Raw genomic sequence first — 18884 nt, forward strand, 5'->3', positions numbered from 1 at the left:
AATGCCCAACTTTATTCAAACGCGAGGTGAGTATCAAATAGCAGAACACAAGCCGCCTTCTGCCGCTTCAGTCACGCCCATGCACAAACGGAAACTCCTACAGCCATTAGCGTCCTGGAGGAAAGCAGTGGTGCGGAGCGAGACTCAGGAAGATAGAGGAAGGTACCGCCTTTCTTGCCTCTGATTGGCTAGAAAGGCTCTTCTCCTGTTGTCCGTTGTCCGCGTGCCTCTGTATCCATGTGTTTGTAGTTAGACTGTTACTGTTCATTTTGTTCTGTTCATTTCCCTTAAGATCAGATATTTCATTTAAAACTTAAAACCCTGTTGTTCATGTGCCTCTTTATGTTTCAGTCTCAACGAGCCGGCCCTATCATTTCCTGCGTGTGGAAAGCAAAGTAATAATAATAATAATAATAATACTCACTTTACTGTCCACAGATGTGGAAATTTGTCTTTGGCTTCACAGGTAGGTTTTAAAATAACAAGTATACAGAATAAATATACAATATTTTATTACTGTGAAAACAAATAATCAAGAGTCATATTGGATTTCATTTTCACAATCATGAAAAATGTTTAAAATGAATAGCATAGTGGTATGAAATGTAATATTACTTTAAAAGAAAGAATTTGAGTCTGGATTTGAATAATGAGATTAAGGCGCTATTTTTGATCATGTAGGGTTTGATATTCCATAATGTGGGAACTCTGAATTTGATATTAAATTGAGTCAGTGTTGTATGTCAGAATTGACTGTGAATGTTAGTTGACTGCCTTGTAGTGTATGAATGTATATTAGAATTAAACAAGAATCAGTTATAGATTATTATTATTATTATTATTATTATTATTATTATTATTATTAATATCACTATTATTACCATTGTTATTATCATTATTATTATTATTTCCCCTACTTGTACAACCATTTCGCAATGAGTTGTGATATTTATGGGAATTTTTTGTCACTCACACGGAGGTGTGAATGCGTATGAATGTTTGGTGGTGCTCAGAAGGGCCATTTGATGCAGATTGGCAGCCACGCTGTCAGCCTGCCCCAGGGCAGCTGTGGCTCCAAATGTAGTTTACCAACACCGGAGTGTGAATGTGAGTGAATGAATAATGGATCAATAATGTGAAGCGCTTTGGTTGCCTTGAAAAGCACTATAGAAATCTAATCCATTATTATCATTATTATTTCTTTTTTAGTCAAAGCAGAAAATGATTTTGGAAAAAGGTAATTTTGATAAATAAGGACCTTTCACCACCTTAGATAGCACCACATTTCTATGCTTTTCTTACTGGGATGTTACAAACAACATAACGTTTTTCCCTGAGGAATTAAAGTTTCACCTTATGAACACTGTCTGATTTTATTTTCAAATGTACAAAAGTACATGTGCGAATGGGCTTTCTGTGCTATTTTACACTATCATGGACGTGTTTTGCTGCCTTTTATGAAAAAAAAGAGATGAATCAGAATCAAATTTGGGGAAGACATTGCATTTATTCTGCTTCCTCTGAAACAAAGCTCTGTAAATGTAAAAAAAAAAAAAAAAAAAAAAAAAGCCCTCCATGAAAAATAACAGATTTTCTCACAAATGTTGAATAATATTCAATTATGTGTGCATATGCATGTCATACAAATATTACATGAAACATTACAAACCTTTTACGTCAATAAACAGATTGACTCTGTGATGAATACTGTAGAACACACATGCTTCCCCTGTCTTATTGATTACCCAATCCAAAACACACAGTTTTGGTAAAGCACACTACTGTACACTTATTGTAATAGGTTTTTGTTGGGTGTAAATCATGTTTAATATTAATATTAGAAGTCTTGTGTCTTGTGCATATGATGTCTTAACATTGTGCTTTTGTATAATACATCTGGCAAATGCAGGGCTTTCCTATTCTTTCTCATGTTTACTGTTTGCTGTAACACAAACAGGAAGCCTGACTCTAGAATAATGGAACTGTAGAGCCACATATGCAAGCAACCTCCCAAATGTATAAACTGCAAAGTAACAACATAACAGCAGGAGGAGTTTTTATATGTTGCTAAAGCGGAGCTTATCATTCAAATGTGCCAATAGGATCAAGTTAGTACTAAATAATTTCCATATCCTCCATTTTCCTGTTGACACTTGACATTAACTACACTTCAATGCCAGCTACGTTGACATTTGTGAGTACTGTGGCTGAAGGCCATTGATTTGAGGAACTACACAATAAAAGATATCACACTGAGACCAGATTTTTAACCCCTTTATGCCTGAACAAGTGTATGGAAATTTGGAATAATGGTCAATAGTAATGAAAAAGTAATAAATTAGAGTTTTCTGTCTCAGGAGATAGAGATAGTTTTATTGATGCCACAAAATAATTTTCAGTGTTCTGACTAGGTATGTACTGAATATAGTTGAACCAGTGTTGGGGGAATATATATGCTATCTCAGCTGATTCTGTAATGGAAACAGTTTGATGCAAATTTGTGACAGTTGACATTATGGATTTAAAATTCTAGTCAAAATGTCACTTTTGGACTTTTTCAACTAGGTGTGATTCAAAAATGCTTCTGTCTGTTTGACTGCAGATGCATAAACCTGTGACAGATATGTCAAAAATGATGTGTATAGGGGAAGATATGCCCGACCATCAGGCACAACTCAAGTCTTTCATAGCTTCGCCAGTGATGAATATTGGTAGTTCAGGCAGGACACCTGGTCAGATTTAATGATGTCATATAGAATGATGTACATCATTTGTATATCATGTACATCATATACATATCGTATATGATGTACAAATCTAATATCATTCTACACTTAAGTGTCCTTTTGCACCTTCATCATTTTGAACATCAGTTTATGATGCACCTTACACTCAAAAAAGCAATATGGGTGTCTGTTTTAACAACATAAGTGTAACATATAGCTTCTATTATATTAATTAATGTTTTGTGGTTAAACATTTTTAAATCATATAGTTTTAGCATGACATACAAAATCCTTTAAAGTACAAGATTTCTTTATATCAACACCACCTAATGGGCTTAGGTAGGAATCCCATCTGCAATACCTCACCAGAGCAGAAGGTGACATCATTTAGTCTAGCCCTTACCCACACCCTTGCCCTAACCCTAAATCTTGGGCTTATGGGCATCATTTAGTCTTGCTCAGATCTAACCTTAACTTTAACCCTAAACCTAGGATTAAAGCACTGATGTAATCTAAATCTGTTAGAGAATAATCAAACCAAATACTTATTAAGGATTCCCACACCAGAATGAGCAAGGCCACATTGACTCACAATGTTTCAAAATGGCCACTTCAAGAACAGGTGTTCTAGCTGATTACACCTTCAGCCATATTGGTGGAAGATCTTAAGCAAACCTGTGGAGCCTGATTGCTCTGGGAAACTTAAAGTAAGGAACCATGACAGAAGGGAAGGCTTGAGAATCTCCACGGATCTAAGACCAGGGCTACAGACTATATTCTGCTGATTGAACTTACTTTGATGTTTAATCAGCATGATAATTTAGTGTTACTGTACCAATTAAAAATGTAGCTGTACCTACCCTGTTAAAATAAATTATCCATAATCATATTATACAAGGTAATGTCATCCAAGACAATGAAGTCAAATCTTACCCTAGTAAATATGTTGAAACTACCTTGACAAATTAAGTTGGACTCATGCATTGCAAATAAGTAATGGTAACGCCAATTCTTTATGTTCACTCAACATACTTCCAATTAGTTGGTTCAACAAAACTACGTCTCGCTAAATGAAAGCATTTTTATTAGGTGGGAGTTCTTTCAATAATTTTATTACGTTCAACAAATTGTTTCTTTGAGTGTACCCTGGACATGATTGAAATACTATCACACTATGCAATAAATTTATATGAGGGTAATTGGGAAATTAAGTGTTGCATTAACATGATTTTTTCAAGCATTCTGATTTGAATAAAATACACTGACTTCACATGCACTAGTTCATAGAAAGAAAGTGAAAAAGCGTGTCAGAGCTCCTCATTCTGATCGTGTGGGACCGATGTCCACAATAAAATGAAGTAAACTCAAAGAATCTTTTTTTTTTTTTGTTCAGTTAGATCAAATTTTTAAAATTTATTTATTTATCTATTTATTTTTTATCCAGGTGTGTTTTTATGCTTCTGATTTATTGTGTTTAGTGCCTTTGCTCTTGTATTCAATTTTTCTACTGTGTTTCATGCTGCTGCTAGACTGTAATTTCTTATCTATTTGTATTTGGTGATGACTCTGCTCAAATGACGCTTGGGAACATCTGCTTCACATAGACAGTCCCTGAGATCACGTAACCCCCCCCCCCAACAGTATATATGAATAATTAGTGACCTTTGTTCCTGCCTGAACTGTGAAGCTCAGTTTATATTCAGGGATAACAGTAATGAGGATAGAGTTTAGGGGCTGCATCATAACAAAGTCTAGCATTAAACAAGAAAAAGAAAATCTAGTTAAAACAAATGGAGTGTTCGGGCCTGATCACATGGTCTGCATATGTGTGAGGTGCCTGCATAAAGCCAGGACAACACTAACATTTATACTGAATAAATCAAGACCAGACCCCAGTAATAACTCCATTAACTTTTTCAGTAAAAATTGCAGAATGTATAAATGCCCACCTCCGCACATAAGTGTACAGGTGGGCATGTACACAATTTTGAATATTGAAGTTATAAGTATAATGTGGTTTTCCCTCATGTTACGTGCACAAATATCAACACTTCCATTGTAATCAGTTAAAACCTGTTATGCATAACACTTTAGAAAACAGCATTATTCTACACATGAACAGTAGGTATTCCAGCAGATTACAACACAGATTTGTTTATCTATCTTTAACTTTGACAAAATAGTGACCTTGTGTTCATCAAGATTTATTGCTTGTTAATGTGGCTCCATGACTCAGTGTGGTTCAGTTTGTACTTCACTTTCTGATAATTATCTGTGGTTCTCTCAACCACATATTAAGGTATCTCAGTCATTTCCCTGCACTGATTTACAGAGAAGCAGAGACTAGTCCGACAACACTGTATGCTCACTTTTATATCAACAACCTCAGCTATATGATTACATTAGATTTTTTACTGCAGTTACTAAATTTCACGTAAATGTGCTATGACAAACAATCTCACTGCACAGTCCTGGACCTCAAATTTTAGGAAAAGTCACTTTCTGAAAACAGGGAGAAATGTGTAAGATTAACAGCTTCAATCCCACATTAGAGATACTTGCTGGGTTGTCAACACTGAGCAATACAATTAGTTTAACATGTTATCAATTAGCATCATCACTAAAAACTACAAAGCTGCATTGATGTATACTCAAAATTGAAAAATATGGGCTTAGGAAGCAGAAGATTAATTGAGATATTATCACCAACATTTGAAGCCTGGTATTGCTTGGACTACGTCCCGACTGGGCACTTGAAATTGATCATTTCAAGTGAGATACTCTTGTCCCCACAGGGGAAATTCAACTTGATGCAGCAAAAAAAACAAACAAACAAACATAGACTAGAGAATAATTTAGTGGTGGTATAAGAAATGTTTTATCGAGAAGTAAGGTTTGGCTGCTGGTTTAGCATGTAGCCTGTTCAGTGTTTATGCAGAAAACAGCCTTACATTTCAAGCCTTAATCTTCTGTTGAATTACTCTTTGGTTCTGTTTTGCATTCTGAAAAAAGTCTCATATACTGTATATGCCAACAAATTCATTCATAAGTGTCCCAAATCTTGAGGATGTATTGCAGAGCATCCTCAGTCTGAACAATCAGTTCGAGGGAGTCACTCAGACACTATTAATCAGGGGTGCGAAACACGGCAAATACGCCAAAACAGGGCCGCCAAATGGTTCAATGTGGCCTGCAGAATGAATTTCATTCATTCATTCATCTTTTGAACCACTTTATCATTGAGAGAGTTGTGGGGGTGATGGAGCCTATACCAGCTACCTATGGGCAAATTTTAGAAAAGCAAAAATTACAATGAAAATATCAGTATTCAAGGGTGTTCAGGGGCCACATACAGCTCAATGTGATATCAAGTAAAATAATAACATAATAACCTAAAAAATAATGACAAATCCAAATTTTTTAAAAATTACATTATGATTTGTTTTACATTTAAAAACTATCCTGTCATAATAAAATGTGAATAACCTGAACAAATATGAGAAACCTGACATTTCTCAAGAAAACAAAGTGCAATTTTAACAATATTATGCCTCTTACAAATGTTTTCTGCATTTGCAGATCCACTGTGATCTGTAAATTTTGTTAATAATAAGCTGCGGCATAATACTGTTGAAACGGCACTTTTTAAAAAAAAGATATTTCAGGGTATACATGGTTGTTCAGGTTATTCACCTTTTCATAAAGTCATTTAACTTCACACTAAAACAAAGAGAACATTTTTGATTGTTATTTATAGGTTATTATGTTATTATTTTACTGGTCTGGCCCACTTGATACCACATTAGGGTGTATATGTCCTCTGAACTAAAATGCGTTTGACACCCCTGCTGTAAATGATCCAAATTAGAGCTAAAATGATTAATCAATTAATTGACTTGAACCAATTAAAAAAATTGTTTCCTTAATTTTGCTGTGACTAAACATTGGTTCCACTGTTGTGTTTCACACGGACACTTATTGTGTCACACATGACGCCAGGATCAACACAATGTTATATGTTAGTAACAGCTTAAGTGGTTCGGAAGTTGGATTCGAATTTGTTGACTGCTATAGACTGCTATATAAACGCTACTGTTACTGTTTTGGTTGTCTGTTCAAAGTATTTTTTAATCAAATAGAATTGAAGAAAATAACTGATAGATTAATCAATTACAAAAATAATCAATAGATGCAGATCAAAGGCTATAGATTTTTAAAAACTGTTCTAACTGTATAAGCAGCCCACAGTACAAGTATAATAACGATCATAGTGAACAATATTGTTGGGATGAATTTCAGAGAGATTTGATGCAAACAACATCTATTGAGAATTAAGAACATCACTACTAATAGTAGCAAAACAGATGTGCCACACTTGCAGTCACTGTGGAATGTCTTTTGTGGATAACTTCTTTTATATATATATATATATATATATATATATATATATATATATATATATATATATATATATATATATATATATATATAGTATATATATATATATGTACACACACACACACACAGGGTGGGGAAGCAAAATTTACAATGAACATTTAGTTGTTTTTTCTCAGCAGGCACTACGTCAATTGTTTTGAAACCAAACATATATTGATGTCATAATCATACCTAACACTATTATCCATACCTTTTCAGAAACTTTTGCTCATATGAGTAATCAGGAAAGCAAACGTCAAAGAGTGTGTGATTTGCTGAATGCACTCGTCACACCAAAGGAGATTTCAAAAATAGTTGGAGTGTCCATAAAGACTGTTTATAATGTAAAGAAGAGAATGACTATGAGCAAAACTATTACGAGAAAGTCTGGAAGATACTATTAAAGAACAATGGGAGAAGTTGTCACCCGAATATTTGAGGAACACTTGCGCAAGTTTCAGGAAGCGTGTGAAGGCAGTTATTGAGAAAGAAGGAGGACACATAGAATAAAAACATTTTCTATTATGTACATTTTCTTGTGGCAAATAAATTCTCATGACTTTCAATAAACTAATTGGTCATACACTGTCTTTCAATCCCTGCCTCAAAATATTGTAAATTTTGCTTCCCCACCCTGTATATATATATATTCTGATAAACAGCAGCATTTTGTATTGAAGACTTTGGAGAAGATATCCAGAAAAAAATCATCCACAGACAGACACAGCTTCTTTTCCAGAACATATGTATTGTCTCTTAAGGCTTCAAGAATTGTTCTGTGAATATATTAGCCTCAGGAGGGCACAGATGGGGACTGAGTTATGGTTTATTATTCTTTAATAAACAGCTATAATATTCAGTGTTTGTGCAGTGAGATCATTTGAGTTAAATTATGTCACTGTGTAAGCTGGAATACTCCGTACAGACGGACAGTGGGCTTCTTCACTCAGCATGTGATGCTCCTTTAGCTGCTTTCACCCAGCATGGTGAGGATGGAGCTGGCCTGCTGCGCCAGTTTACTGCTGCTGTGATCAGTCAGTTTAGTGAGGCTTTCCTTTATATTCACAGAGTCCAGCTCTTCCTTCATGGTACCTGTGGCAGAAAGAAACAGATAGAAGATAGGAAAGTGAATGATGGAGAGAAAAAAAGGGGAAACTAGTTGAAGACCATGGAGATAAATTGTGTGAGTGGAATGCAATTTTCAGGCCACACTCCAATAATCTAACCAGCTTTACCATGTATTTCAATTTTTGGTCTTTAAACCGGTATTAAGGAAATTAATGAAACACACCATTTGAGCAAATAAAAACATGATCCAACTCAATGTATTTTTAACAAAGGCATTAAATTGATGCCTTGAGTGTGTCTTGCTTTGACCACTATTTTATGTGGTTTCTTCCAAATGAATTTCTCTATATATTTAACCATTACCAAGTGATTTACTCACCATTTATTATATTATCTTTCACATTTTTTCTTTGAAAATTGGGTGTTCTTCTATATTTAATTCACTGACCATGAAATTAAAAGCTTAGAGTAAATCCAAAAGTCATTATATCAATGCAGAAAATTGAAGAAAATGTGACATTTTCAGCAAAATATAACATTAACTATATATAAAAATAAGCGCTTACAACCACTGTTATTTATCAAACTCCATGGGTTTTACTGGTGAATCAATGTTGTAGAAGATGACAGTGATTCCATGTTCACTACAGACCCCATGGATGCATTCAAAAAAGTCCCCTGATGCTGCTGAAAAGCTGACAAACTGCATTTTACTTGAATTATTTCACTGTATTGAATAGGATTTGGGGATCAAAAGTTCTTAAACATTTTAGATCAGTAGATACTTCTGGGTCTTTAAAGCAGCGTAAGATGTTCATCACCAATTTTTCATCAAATCTGTAAAACCTGAGTGATAGTGAAAGTATCACAAATCCGTATGTCTTTCCTTGATTACGCACCTGAATCACTTCCTCACAGTGAACAACTTCAAAGTGTGTTCCATCATAAGCTGTCTGTTTGTTTTCATACCAAACTGAAACCGAAACCAAATCATCACTCTGGCCTATTTGGAATTCCATGCAGCCGCAGCAGCAAGAAGCAATGAAGCCGTTTCTGTGTTTGTTGCTGTGGCCATACTGTGGCTGTGTGGAATTTCCATTCCCGAGATGCACTTTGCAACAAAATTTCCAAAAAGGCCCGAGTGACATATGGGTTTGGTCTGTAAACAAACGGACTGCTTGTGATGGAGTACACTTTGAAGTTGTTCACCATAAGGGAAGTGATTCAGGTGCGTAATCACAGAAAGACTAATGGATTCGTGATACTTAGGCTATGACTCGGGTTTTACAGATTTGATAAAAAAATTGGTGAAGAACGTCATACACAGCTTTAAGGGTTAATATAAGTTGACAGGAAGGATCTGGAAAGATGTTCCAACTGTTGTTCTAAAGTCTTAATATAAAAAGGCTTTTGGTGCCTGCATCTTACTTTACTAAGGCAGTGCATCTAATTTTGAACCTCATTCATTATGCTGCTCTAATGGAATGTGTATGAATGTGTGTTGTAAAATCCTTCACTTACTGGAGTTACTCAGGCTGCAGATAAGACCTAAAACACTGAACTTTACTTCAACCGCCCCTGTAGGATCCTCCAACATCTTCTTCAGCATGGGGAACAGCTGTGCCTCACGGATTGGATCCTTCATGGACTCTGCAGTGTCACCCCCCCATACACACAAAAATATATACACAACACAATTTATGGACGGACAAATGTAACATATGTAGTTCTGCATTTCTGTGTCTCTCTCTGTCTCTCTTTTTCTTTCTTTTTAAAATAAATAAATAAATAAATAAAATAATAATAATAATAATAATAATAACAATACTACTACTACTACTACTACTACTACTAATAATAATAATAATAATAACAAGTAATCAATAGTAACTTAGCCACCATGCCTGTCAACATCATATATTGTAGATAGGGTCATTTTGTTTTTAGCTTCGTAGTTTTGTTGTTGTTGTTGTTGTTGAAGGTTCAGTGTATAAGATGAAGTGGTAAATGTTAATTGGACCTTTTGTGAGGATTTCAGACACCATAGTTTTCCTCCTTCCAACCACATAATTATAATTACACACAACATTATTTTGCACACTTATTCACGTATATTAATAATATTGATAATATTTGTCAAGTACATACTGTACAAATTGCTGTTTTAATAATGTGTGTGTGTACACACACACACACACACACACACACACACACACACACACACACACACACACACATATATATATATATATATATATATATATATATATGTAGTGTTGTGCCTGCTTCAGGCTCAGGTCCTCTACCTGAGAGCCTGAGGGTTCTGTTCAGGATCTTAGCTGTACCTAATACTACGCTGTTTTGGACAGAGGTCTCAGATGTTCCTGGTATCTGCTGGTTCCATTCACTCAGCTTGGGGTCACTGCCCCTAGTGCCCCCATCACTACTGGCACCACTGTTTCCTTCATACCCCACATTTTCTCTACCTCCTCTTTCAGCCCTTGATATTTTTCAAGCTTCTTGTGTTCTTTCTTTCTGATGTTGCTGTCTTGGGATTGCTACATCTATCACTACCACTGTGTGCTGATGCTTATTGACCACCACTATGTCAGACTGATTGGCCATCGCCATTGGTCTGGATTTGGATGACCCACAGGATTTTGGCCTGTTTGTTCTCTGTCACCTTCGGGGGTGTCTGACATCTTGACCCTGGGACCTCCAGTCCATACTCAGTACAGACATTCCTGTACACTATGTCCCCTACCTGGTTCTGCTGTTCCATGTATGTCTTGCCTGCCGGTATCTTACACCCTGCTGGGATGTGCTGGACTGTCTCAGGGGCTTCTCTACACAGCCTACACCTTGGGTCTGGTCTGGTATGGTAGACCTACACCTTGGGTCTGGTCTGGTGTAGTAGACCAACACCTGGGGTCTGGTCTGGTGTGGTAGACCTACACCTGGGGTCTGGTCTGGTGTGGTAGACCCCGGCCTCTATTATTCTGGTGTTCAGGGCCTGTTCTTGTGGAACCAAGAGTAATGCCTCTGTGCTGTCTTTCAGTCCAGCCTTTTCCAGCCACTGGTATGTTTTCTCGATATTTGCCACTTCCTCAACTTGCTGGTGGTTCATGCCATGCACGGGCTTGTCCTTCCATGATAGCCCCTCTGGCCCCTCCTCTTTACTGGGCTTTTGTTGACTGAGTCATTTACTTGGCCTTTGGTCATTGGGGGCCATTTTCTTGATATACTCCTGAAGGCTTGCCGCTTCCTCCTGGACAGTAGCTGTAGTGATCGGGGCACTAAGGGCTGAGTGGATGGAACCAGCAGATACCAGGAACAACATCTGAGATCTCTGTCCAGCGCAGTCCAAGGAATAGCTAAGATCCTGGCGAGAACCCTCAGGCTCCCAGGCCTCTGGAGGACCTGAGCCCGAAGGAGGCACAAACACAGTCCAGGTGGGAGTTTTATATTTCTTTCCTGCTACTTTTTCTTATACTTGCATGGAGTAACTGCAACAAACAACATTTTCCTCTGGGATTAAAGTACTCTGAACCTGAATCTGAATGTAGGTTTACCTATGTCAATGGCTGATGCTATTGCAAGGCCCACCAGAGCCTCATTCTGCATGATGACATGTTCACTTGTTGCCATGGAAATAAGGTGCCGAACCCCATCTGCTTTGGCAACAGCACGAACAACTTCCTGTCAACAGGAGGGAGTCATTTACATTACAGATTTTCAGTTAATGTGTACAAGTGCTCAATAGTGAAATGGCTGTATTTCAAGTCAACTCCAACACACTGGATATTCTCTGTTTAAGGTGGGAGTGTAGTAACTCACAGGGCTGCGGCTGTGTCGAATTACAGCAGCCAGTAGGCGGCTGGCTTCTCCTCGGACACCTGCATGATCTTTGGCTTCACACCACTCCATGACCCGAGCCAGAAGTGTAGCATCTCTGCCCAGGACCATTGCTGCTTCCTCTGATACACACAGCAACAACAAACAGGAAAAAACATCAATGGACTATTTTAAATAGAGCTGAAATGATTAATTGATTAGTTGACTCAAATCAATTTTAAAAATTATTCAATTACAATTTTCCTGAATCGAAGCTTTGTTTCCTTAATTTTGCTGCTGCTAAACTTGGGTTTCACTGTTATGTCTGTCCACACGGACGCTTATTGTAATGCACATGATGCTAGGATCAACAGAAACAACATGGAGTGTAGGTCAGACAAGACAAGGACAAAAAGGCAGGAAAAATGATAACTTTTATTTTTTTTGGAACCATCACTTACTCCTTTAAACTTTGAAGCTTTTGCACAACCATTAAAAATATTTGTCTTTATTTTTTTCAGTTGTATGTTAGTTCCATGTTCAGTTGTTAGTAAGTTGGATCCAAATGTGTTGAAGACTGCAGTGCACATATTGTTTGTAGATGTCATTGGACTTGTTTGTTGTTTATAGATATTTTTATATATACTTTTATACTGTTTTTATTTCTATACAGATATTTTTTATATATCCATTTACTTTTATACTTTTTGTGGTTGTTGTTTCAACTGGTTCTGGAATGAAGTTCTTTGTCATTTTCAGACATGTCTTTTTTACATTTTTACTTTTTTTTTGCCTACTCAAATAATTGCTTAATGAAATGAAATCAATGAAAATAATTGACAGATTCTTCTTGTTCTTTTCAAAAATAATTGATAGCTGCAGCTCTAGTGGCTGTAGATTTTTTAAAACTGTTCTAACTCAAAGCCATCTACACCCCAACAAAAATCAATAATGTTGATCAATATTGTTGGGATGAATTTCAGAGGGATTTGATGCAAACAACATCTATTGAGAATGAATAATATTACTAATAGTAATAAATAATAATTTAATTGAATCAAATTGAAGAGAATAATTGACAGCCGCAGCTTTAATTGCATAGAAGATTAAGATTCAATAGAAATTCAAGTAAAACAGTGCCAAAATTTGAATAAAAATGTTGTAAGAATAAAATCTGGCAACAGACTGAAGCGATTAATCCTGTAATGTTACAAAAAACCTACAAGGGCACTAACTTTACAATAATCTGTACAAGAATTTATAATAAACATGAACCTTGTCCATCCACCATCATGCGTAGCGTTCCCAGTAGTTTGAACTGAACTGGTGGCATGTCTGATCGCAACAGAGTCTTTATCCTCTCCATGACTCCATCCTCCAGCATCCGCACTTTGTTAGTGGCTGGAAGGCATACACAATTAGCAATTAGCATAAACATACATTTATGTTGACAGTAGTGAATAATAAAGATCCAGATTCTGAGGATAATAGAATCCTATCTCTACTGTTTAATCAGCACCAGGAATTGCCAGGTTTCGGAGTGCGCTCAGTCCAGCATGTTGCACAGATACATCTCCCTCAACGACATGCTGCTCCAATAAGGTGAGGATATGAGGAACCACACCGAGGTCCAGCATCTTCACACAGTTACTGTCTAAAGAAAAAATAAATACATAGCAGGTAAGAACTGTTAAAGGTTGACAAAGGCATGTCCACCTGAGCTATACCTCATTTTTCTGCTGGTCAGTGTTTTCAACTCCTCAGTAAGGAAAGGATCTATTGTCTGTCTTAAAAGTCACTAGAAGTTACTAAATGACATCATCACCTAATTTGCATAAATAAATGTGCATGTAATTGTAATAAAGGATGTAGGAGAGAGGAATAACATTGTGAGAGAGACAAAAAAAATTAGTATAAAAACAACCTAAATATGTTTAGAACTACAAATGAACTATACTCTGTCAACCCTTGTTTTTTTAATGTCTCAATTCCTTTTTTCCGGGCTTGGGGATCTTCTAAAGTGACCCAAAACAGACACTCTAGAGGCGTTACTTAGGTTATTTATTTACTTGTTTGTTTAGTTTTTATCTTAATTTTCTCCAGTTTGGTTTGGTTTTTAACCTTATGGTCCACTTAGGAGTCTACAACAAGTCACAGTAAAACATGAACATTTTTAACCAGGACATTTTTAATTTTCAGTCTACATTAACAATCTAAATGGACCAGAAAGAGACAATAGAGAAAACTGTCAATGTCAATAGGACTGATTTATATTCAGTTCTTTCATGTCAGAGTCTTCAAAAGTCTTCAGTAACACCAGAAAAAGTTGAAAGTTGATTTGTCACTAGTTGCTTTTTTGATAAAGACTCTCTAGGAGAGTCTGAAAAATCATTAAATATAACAACAATGTGGTTAAGTTGGAAACATTGACTTTTACAGCTACAGACAGACCTTGGGTTTATAAGACTGTGACAGCGAAAATCACTCACTACTATTGAGCCTATGTCTAACAGTCTGTGCTCATTTCTAACTCACCATTCCTGGCGAAATTGGCAATGGCCAGGGCTCCGGAGAGCTGCAGCTGAGTGTTGGTGCTCTGTAGCCATGACAGAACATCCTGGTACACGACACCAGAGCCTTCACCAAAACACTTCTGCATAGACTCGTCTGCCACACAGACACAGAACAGAATTACTAAAGGCAAAACCACTTGTACACAAAGACATTGGAAGGAGACTTTCCTATTACTATTTGTCAGGTAAACAACACAACTAGAGTACACCCTCTGCATGAAGTTAAAGAAGCTGTTAATGTGATAAGAACATTCTACTTGGCTGGATTACTTAATAAAAAGCTTCCTACTGAAAAATTTATTTGAAATGCTAAACAATATTTGCAAGTTGTTCAAGTGGACTCATTTTTAAATAAGAAAATCTTGCATATTTTCGTACTTGAAAACATGCTTGACATTAAACAAATAAAATAAAAACAAGGTTCCTTTCCTAGACTGAAGACTTAAATAACATTTAGATGTCATAGATGACATTCAGACACAATGAAAGGCAAAAATAAATCCTGCAGAGTCAGACAGAGCAGATGCTTGCATCACTCACCCCCTAACAGCAGAGACACTATGAGGTTGGAGGCAATCTTAATGCTGCAAAGGTCATGGGGATCAGAACCTCCCTGCAGATTCCGGATCATCTCTGATAAAGCCTCTGGTACTCCTGACTCTGCAAACTGCAGTTTCAGTGTATCTGGTCAAAGAACACAATCAGGTATGCAATAATTATGATCATTTCAAATCTGTGTAAAACAGTAGACTTTAGAAGCCTTCAGAAAAACCTGCCTTGCTGCTGGAGTGTTTAACCCTTTCATGCACTGTGTTTTTCAAACATATTTATTTTAAAAATACTAAGTCAATGATATTGTTCTAAGGACACATTCTAGTCTCAAGTGTTGTATATAGAACTTCTAATCAAAACAATCTGTATAGACCTGCATACATGACCATGCTGTGAGAATAAAGGCATTTTAATGCTTAAAGAGAGTGCCTTGTAGTTTTCTTCCTGTTTGTCATCTACTTTATGAATGTGTTTTTCCAAAGAGCATCTCAAATAAACTCTTTTGGATCCTTTTTTTTCTGTAAATTGGCTTAGAATCGCCCTGTGATGAACTGGCGACTTGTCCAGGGTGTACCCTGCCTTCGCCCCTGTGTAGCTGGGATAGGCTCCAAGCGACCCCCCTGACCCTAGTGAGGATAAAGCGGGTTCAGAAAATGAATGAATGGCTTAGAATCTAGTTTTTGACCAACTCTATATATAAAGTGTCATGTTGTTGTGATCTGGCGTAATATAAATAAAAATTTGATTGATTGAGTGATTTGATTGGTTTTCCCCTGTAAGTCGCTTTGGAAAAAAGCATCTGCCAAATGCATAAATGTAAATGTAAATCCTATAAGCAATCCTTCCCATTTGATTAGATTTTTCCAACTGAATGTTATTCTGAATTGAATCAGATTGGGATAACTGAGTGTATGTTTTACTCTCCACTCCAATCTCCACTTTGACCATTGCCCTCTTACCACTTTCACCAAGTGAGCCCAGTATTTCCAGAACAACATGTCGACGTTCAGCATCAGGTGACCGTTTGAGCTGAAAGATCAGAACATCTGCCACATCCTGCTCTGTCAGGGCCTCCCTTGCAGACTCTGCAAACACAGACATCCATCAGGCAGACAGTGTAGGAGGTACCTAATTATCCTGACTATCAAACTCCCCTCTGGTGTGTAAATACAGACAGTATAACATCATAGGGAGATCATAGTTTATGATCATGAATTACTATAATAATGATATTGACTTGATATTCACCTATATCAGCTAGGTTACAGAGGGCCAGCAGGCAGACATTAACCAGGGGATCGTTTTCTGGATACGTCCTCATTATGGACACCAGTCTGGGGATTACACCACTTTGAACCAACTGGTCCTGTTGATATGCTTGAGTAAAGAAGAATAAAGACACAGATATCAAAACAATGATAAACATGAAATTCCATTTGTTAATTCAAGGCCTCTTAATGTAAAGGCTTGCTGTTGTTACCATGATGTGAAATGGATATGATGTTCTCACTTTTGACTTGGATTTATTGGGTTCCAGGGGTCTGGCTGAGGTGTTCAGTTGGGAATTTAGTGAAAAGAACTGAACAGCAGAGGACATTTAGAGGACAGAAACAAAGAGCCCAGTGCTCAGGATCAGGAAGGCAGCAAAGTCGACCAGCTAGGATAAGTAGTGTAAGCTTTGGTTTGTCCAGTTGGTCAAATGTTTGTTTCCATAGATAGAAGGATCGAAAACCGACTAACTTGGTAAAGAGCATACTGAAGGCACAATGGCTGGGGAAAACCAGGATGCCAGCTCAGTGGCACAAATGGATCAGGTGGCGTACAAACAGAACACACATTAGGTCGGCAAAGGAATTAGAAACTGCAGACAGATAAACCAATGGACAAACCCACACGAAATAGATGAACTGAAGTCATGAAGCCAGGAAAGTATGGGACTAAAGGTGGACAGAAGCTGGAACTCAAATGGATGCAACAGAGGCTTGAGTAAAGCCTATCAGAGGACTTATGGAGGAAGGCCCAAGTGCTGGATAGCCAGAGGACATCAGTAGGCTGACCTAAGTGTTGGAGAACAGATGGAACAAGAATCCTTAAACAGACTATCATGGAGTGGGTAGCCTCGGATGGATGTCCTGAGTGCTGGAGATCCAGGAAGAAGAGCACCTCAGGCAGAAGGCCTGAGTACTGGAGAGCCAGGGAACAGAGCAACTCAATTGGAAGGCTTGAGCAATGGAGACACCTAAAGAAGGAATTGCCAGGACAGCTCCATGAGTAGAAGGCCATCATCAGAGGAAGAAACCTACTGGACAATGATTGGGATGCTGGGAGGAGAACACTGTGGCCGAGAATAGCCTGGAGACTATCCAGGAGCAAACAGAAGACAGGCTGTTCACCCTCACCAGGTGATGCAGATAACGGTCCACCCTGAGCCCATTTCTGTAGAGCATTTTGTCTGTTGGGGTGATTTTTTTTTCATTCCCAAGCGCTTACTGTCAGTAGATTTATTTGTCTTGATATGATTTTATGTTGGGATTTCGCACTATATGATTAAAATCTAACTAAATTGAAAAAATCTTTCCTGGAAAGGTAAGAATGCTAGTGATATTGATATCTTCTGGACTACCGCAAAAGAAGAAGCCCTCTGAAAGGCAGTAAGAGACCAGGCTTGGAAACAAACCCCACTGAGCGACCTATGGAGAGGTCAAACTGGTGGCTTGTGGCAGCACTGGTGGAGGAACATTGTACTACCTGCAATAGGTGTCAACATAACATCAGAAACAGGGGAAATGTTGGCAAGGATGACCAACACAGGTGCAGAAACAGGCAGTAGGATCAGGTAACTGAGCAATTGCAATGTGTCAGTGCACTGGGAGCAGTACTTGAGGCAAAGATGACCTAAGCACAGAGCTACCTGATTACCATTTCACCACTCCAAGAGATAAACTATACAATTCTGTACTCAGCCTCTTAGAAAGACAGCATGCTAGAAATGCATAACAACTATCATCTTTCCTGGTCTGGCGCAGGCACTTTCACACCAGTCCATATGGATATGTGATGGCATGTGGTATCTTCATACAGGTATCTCATGTAAAATCAGTATCTCTTCTCAAGTTTAAAAAATAGGCAAATGCTTAACAATGAGAGAAAGGACCACCAACGTAAATAATCTAAAAGTTTAAATTTTGCTGTTTTGGTTCCCTTTTGGTGGATATAATTTTGCTCACAGGCATTTTTAAGACTTTTAAGACTCCTCAATCCATCTCCTCAATCCCTCTAAATGTAGCAGGGACATGTTGGTTTCTTTTGTCCAGATTTCAACCATTGCTGCATTCTGACAACTCTTACATGCCATTTACTTGTAAAGGGTACATACTGTAACTCAGAAAATCAGAGGCAAACTTTGACTGGTCTATTTACAAGGCAATAAAACATATGTCATTAAGTTTTTACAGATAGTAAGCTTATATGTGGACCCCCAAGAGCTCCTGAGGGACAATATCTTTCAATAGCCATGGGGAAAAAATGGATTTGATGATTTAGAGACGAGTTTCTGGTTTTTTTTTTGTTCTGTTTGGGTTTTAGTGTGCTTTTTGATTTAGTAAGCCTAAGTTTCAGGCACATTGTCTGTCACACTGTCATCACCATCCTTTTCATCATTGCACCCTGCTGACTGAGGCTGTGCTGTCAGAAA

At 37.4% G+C, this 18884-nt stretch overlaps 1 protein-coding gene across 6 annotated transcripts in view; it reads right to left on the bottom strand.

Annotated features, from left to right (window-relative positions):
- Positions 1-7812: 7812 nt before the first annotated feature.
- The window catches only part of LOC115434507 (rap1 GTPase-GDP dissociation stimulator 1), a 31554-nt gene continuing 20482 nt past the window's right edge, over positions 7813-18884 (bottom strand). For 5 of the 6 annotated variants that reach the window (XM_030156492.1, XM_030156490.1, XM_030156487.1 and 2 more), the window contains exons 6-15: positions 16439-16567; positions 16150-16275; positions 15179-15322; positions 14601-14732; positions 13585-13719; positions 13341-13466; positions 12069-12208; positions 11804-11930; positions 9753-9881; positions 7813-8255 (exon numbers count right to left, since the gene is read on the bottom strand). In XM_030156492.1, coding sequence (XP_030012352.1) covers positions 8128-8255; positions 9753-9881; positions 11804-11930; positions 12069-12208; positions 13341-13466; positions 13585-13719; positions 14601-14732; positions 15179-15322; positions 16150-16275; positions 16439-16567 — 1316 coding nt within the window. In that variant the 3' untranslated portion in view covers positions 7813-8127. The remainder of the gene's footprint in view (positions 8256-9752; positions 9882-11803; positions 11931-12068; positions 12209-13340; positions 13467-13584; positions 13720-14600; positions 14733-15178; positions 15323-16149; positions 16276-16438; positions 16568-18884) is intronic. The other variant, XM_030156493.1, reaches the window with a different exon arrangement.

This window comes from Sphaeramia orbicularis, chromosome 15, assembly GCF_902148855.1.
Source record: "Sphaeramia orbicularis chromosome 15, fSphaOr1.1, whole genome shotgun sequence".
Classification (NCBI taxonomy): Eukaryota; Metazoa; Chordata; class Actinopteri; order Kurtiformes; family Apogonidae; genus Sphaeramia; species Sphaeramia orbicularis.